General features: G+C 39.8%; 1 protein-coding gene and 1 pseudogene across 1 annotated transcript; one reads left to right on the top strand and one right to left on the bottom strand.

Moving 5' to 3' along the window:
* Positions 1-274: 274 nt before the first annotated feature.
* Positions 275-2,221, bottom strand: LOC113221474 (protein ZNF738-like). The gene is made up of 3 exons (XM_026450802.1): positions 2,132-2,221; positions 876-1,002; positions 275-378 (listed from the first exon to the last, which is right to left on the bottom strand). The coding sequence occupies exons 1-3, from the start codon at positions 2,219-2,221 to the stop codon at positions 275-277; spliced, it is 321 nt and encodes a 106-aa protein (XP_026306587.1).
* Positions 2,222-2,273: 52 nt separating this feature from the next.
* Positions 2,274-4,841, top strand: part of LOC113221473 — a 6,150-nt pseudogene continuing 3,582 nt past the window's right edge.

Consider the following 4,841-nt stretch of genomic DNA (forward strand, 5'->3'; position numbering starts at 1 on the left):
TGTATACATATGTAACCTGCACATTATGCACATGTACCCTAGAACTTAAAGTATAATAAAAAATAAAAATAATAATAATAATAACAATAATAAAAAAAAAAAGAGCATGAGACAGAAGATGCCCCTGTATGAGAGAAAGAGAAAGAAACCCAGGCTTCTCACAAACTATTCCCATTGAAAGGCAGGTCTCCCAAATCACATTTTAAGGTCTGGCTTCCTCATTGACCTTGGAACTCTCATCTGTCATCTGCTGTGCCATCTGCTTCATTCACTCTCACCTACCTGGGTGTTTTGCTACTCTCTCATGTCTGCTCAGATTCCAAGGCTCTTTCCTTTCTTCCAGATAGGTGATCAGCTCTGGCTTAGAGACAGCAATACCTGTTTTATTTAAAAAAGCAACTGTTGCTGGGATTTTCCAATTACCAATCTAGCACTATCTTTAGTAGGGAAAAGAAGACATAATAGAAGTTTAGAAAATCCCCAAATACTGTTTCATGACAGAACCTCCAGAATATTTAGGACATACTTTAAATTTCTGGGTCTTTACCTCCACTACCCAGTATTACTGAATCAAAAATTAGTGGGACCAATAGGATTTTCAGGTGTGGGCAACAATATTTTAAGCCACCAAACTTCTGTAATTACCACTTATCTATAACAAAAAACACAGATCAGCTCAGGAAAGGGGAAAGTTCAGGTAAAGATGGAACATCTTCAAGAATTTCTTTTCTACAACAACAAATCTCTAAGACTGTCTTGAAAGAAGGAATCTAAAATATATTTGTGGAAAGCAGAAACTACAAAAAACATTCTACAAAGGACGGAAATGAAACCCTTGTGGTATATTAGGAAAAATGTATTGAAATTATCCTCACCCAGGGAGACCAGGTTTCTGTAGTTCTCTAACATCACATTCCTGTACAAATTCTGCTGAGCAGTATCCAGACATTGCCACTCCTCCACAGAGAATTCTATGACCACATCCCTGAATGTCAACAGTCTCTGGAAAACACACACACACACACACACACACACACACACACACAAATGTACACAAACACATGTTTATCAAGAGGCCATAGGCATAACTCTTAATTTGACTCAAGATGAAAACAGTGAAGAGGACTGATTGTGACTTGTATGATTGCCTAGTGTCACCTAATAAAATACTTTTCAACACAGAAATATTCTCTCCTGAAGGAAAGAGGATGGAATAAGATCTCTAACACCAGAGTATCAGCATATGCTTTTCTGTATAATAAAATATAACATTAAGAGCATGAACACAGACATACATTTTTGAGGGCTATATTGAAAATCATACAGAGTAAGTTGTATGTATTTTTCAGATGAAAAAGTCATGGCGAAATAGAGGGTACTGCTCAAATTTTAATATGCACAACAATAAACTGAAGATCTGATTATGCAGATTTTGTTTCAGGAGATCTGGGACCAAGCCTGAGTTTCTGAATTTCTAACAAGCTCACCAGAAGCTAACGTTTCTGGCCTAAGAAGAATGTTGTGTTAAACACTCAGTCAGTGGCAGAGCCTGGGCTTATCCCAGTTTTTCTGACAGGTAAACAATGAGATCCTTCATTTTCCAAGGAAAGATACTTGTAAAGAGAATCAAAGAAGACAGGGGAGCTTCCAAATTAAATGTGATGGTTTATGCACCTCAGCTGATAAGTGCCCCCAAGGTACTAAATAATAAAGGGAAAGATAATTAATTCTATAGCAGAAAAATCTGTCAGAGAGCTCTTTATCCAAGTGAATGAAATTAACACCATCTATAACAGGACAAGTTTTTATTGTGTGCTAAGGCAGAGGACACATCACCACTGCTGTGATACTGGCCCCCCAAAAAGGTAAGCTATAATCTCGATCTAATCATCAAAAGACATCAAGTGTATGAAAAGTCCAAGCTACAGATAGCTCCCATGTTCTGTAATCTTTAATAGTATATTTAAGTAGTCTTTACTTAGCATCCTAGAGAGCAAGTATCTCCAACTTATTTTTCTTAGAACTTTCTGAATTAATCTGGGCAATAAATGCCATTCTGCTCAAATGTGTATTTTCTTAATCTTCTTCTGCACAGAGCTGATGAGAAACACAGATGGAACCTAAACAGTACATGTTCTCCTCCTTCACTACTATACAAGAACTCCAGCACTTCCCCAATGGGAATCTTGATTATCCACACCTTCCCATGTTCAACAGCCATAAAGGGAACATTTTAAATATTACAGGGCATAAATTCATGGTGAGAATTCTGCATGGCTTGTAAGAAGGCGAGATAAAGAGAATGTGGAGAAGGCTCTGGTATATAGCAAAGAAAATTTCCAGAAGCCCCTGACTATTAGAAGAAAAGAGAAAAAAAATAGTTGAAACAAATTCATTAAGGAGGAACAGTACAAATAGAGGAGTAAAGGTTTGCTAGTTCTAAACACATGGAATTCCAGGAAGCAGAGTGGACACAGCTCAATCTAAGACACATTCAACAGAGAACAAGCCATTTCTTCCTCTTCTTCTTCCTCTGGGATTCCCTCACAGGTTTCTCTGGAAAACTCACACCTGAATCTTGAGACTATGACTTTAAAAGTATCAGCACAACCCACTCACCTGCTGTCACAACAGGCAGAAGGACCTAGATGTTCAGAAAAAGCCCACCCCTTCTGTCTTTTATAACACAAGAGATTTGAGAACAATGAGGTCCTCCTCAAAGATCAAAATGTCAGTTTCTCTTTTCTTGCCCTCAGGTGCCTTCACCTAGCACAGATGCCAGGAATTTCTGCTGCAGCAATGGAAATATGTGCTGCACTGACTTGACCCTACCAAACCCAAGGAGAGCAGGCCCTGTGACCACTTTCTGGAGCAAAGGTTGAACTCAACTCTCATGATGTATCTTGAAACCCTTATGCTTGACCCTGGCCTCACCTCACAGTTACATGAGGCATTTAATTAAAACAACATGGATGCTTCCACCCAGACCAAAAGACAGACTCTGAGGGAGGACACAAGGCAAGAGGTTTCTTCAAACTGGCCATGTGATCCTAATTAGAATCTTGGGCTGAGAACCACTTTGCCAATCATTGTCTTTCCAGCTTCACTGTGCATATAAATCATTTGGTAATCTTAGCCCCACCATACGTAATGTGATTCTGCAGGTTTTGAAAGGGTCTATGAATGGTTCCCTGTCAATGCTGATGTTGTTCCCCCTGGACATACTAGCAGCACTCAGCTGAAGAAAGTAGGCACAGCACAGAGACCCTTACACCCAGCACTATTGTCACAAGTACATATGATCCAAATGAAGACAACAAGTCTCCATCGTGAAAGATCACATTCTTTGCTGGCATTTTAAGGTTCACAGACGGAGGCAAAAACAGCAATGTCTGAGCAAGTCTGCATTTGGAAAATAACACGTACAGATTCACTAATGCAATGCTTATTAAGCAGATGATATGTGCTCAGAAGTATGTTAAGGAGCACTGTTCTGGGAATCTCACGTTATGTGACTTAATCCTCATAACAGCCTGGGAGTTGGGTACTAAGTGTTCAATAATTCCCAGGATTTAGATGAAGGACCCAGCATTTTTATTTCTTCTTCTGTTTCCTCATCATTGATTTTGAAAAGAAATATATAGAATGAAAGGGAAATATAGACCGATAGGAATATAGAAAGGAAGGATAAAGTGTAGTTCAGAGAGATTTCTCATTGTTATGTTTGTGTTTACTTTCTTGTGACTTGTGGAGCAACTACTGGATCTGCAGAAATAGAACATAGGTTGCTGGGTGCGATGTGTCTACAAGCCCTGGCTTCAATGAAAAAGAAAGAAATTAAGGCTTCAAAATATACAGTAAACTGATCCCATTTATCTACTTTTGAGTTTCAGGAAATTTTGAGCACAAGTTCTGGAAAGGCAGCAGGAGCCACCACCCAAAACTCTGATCTCCTCTGTTCTGGAAGGAGAGATTCCAGAACCAGATGAGGCCCAGAACAGGGTGAATCTGGACAGGGCTTGGGCAAGGAGAGGGTCCTATGTAGAATTATGTTCTCAAAGCTCCTGGGGTATTTCCAGTTCTCTTTCCTAAGCCTAAGAATTTGTGTAATTTTAATCTATTTTAGCTACCTCCTTGTGTACTTTATAACATATAATACCAAGAAATTTAACCAAAACCCTTAGGGTTTTCTAGGACAATTTTATTAGAAGCTAAATATGTGTTCTTAACAAGGTTAAAAAAAACCAGAAATAGCAACAACAACCATCACAACTCTTCTGTGTATGAATAGCCCTTCAGGTGGTGACATCAGAAGTCACAACAGCATAAGGGACGTACTCCCAATGAAGACCAAGTCCCCTGCACACCTCCCTTCATTGTACTGATGACATGGTGCTGAATTCTACCATTTATCCAGTTGCTCCAGACTGAAAGTTCCTAGATGGTAGGGACCATGACTGCTTCGCCTATTTTTCTCATGGCATATGAGGTGGAGGTAATTGGTTTATCAGTTTGAGTCTCCAGACCTCCTCCATGTTTTTCACCCAAATACCAAGAAACTGGAGAAACTCTCCTCCGGATACCAACCAAGGAACTTCCTTCCATGAGGAGAGAAACAAACACTGGGTGCCTCATTTATCTTACTCTGAGATGGAACCAGAATTAGACACTCTTGTCAGCCTGGTCCAAGTCTGCACAGGACATCCTCAAATGTCTCGCAGACACACAGGTCATTGTGAGAGGGTTCCTAGTGACCCTGGGATTACAGCCACATGGTGATCCAGGCAAGAGAGACTTAACCTGACTCTAAATAGAAAATCGAATTGTCCCGGTGGAGCTCC

Source organism: Piliocolobus tephrosceles, unplaced genomic scaffold (assembly GCF_002776525.5).
Source record: "Piliocolobus tephrosceles isolate RC106 unplaced genomic scaffold, ASM277652v3 unscaffolded_25046, whole genome shotgun sequence".
Classification (NCBI taxonomy): domain Eukaryota; kingdom Metazoa; phylum Chordata; class Mammalia; order Primates; family Cercopithecidae; genus Piliocolobus; species Piliocolobus tephrosceles.

Coding starts and splice junctions, on each gene's coding strand:
- LOC113221474 (XM_026450802.1), bottom strand. CDS start 2,221: ATGGCTGTTGAACATGGGAAGGTGTGGATAATCAAGATTCCCATTGGG. Junction 1,003..2,131: donor GTAGTGAAGGAGGAGAACAT/GTACTGTTTAGG, acceptor TGTGTTTTCCAG/AGACTGTTGACATTCAGGGA. Junction 379..875: donor CAGAAACCTGGTCTCCCTGG/GTGAGGATAATT, acceptor TAAATAAAACAG/GTATTGCTGTCTCTAAGCCA.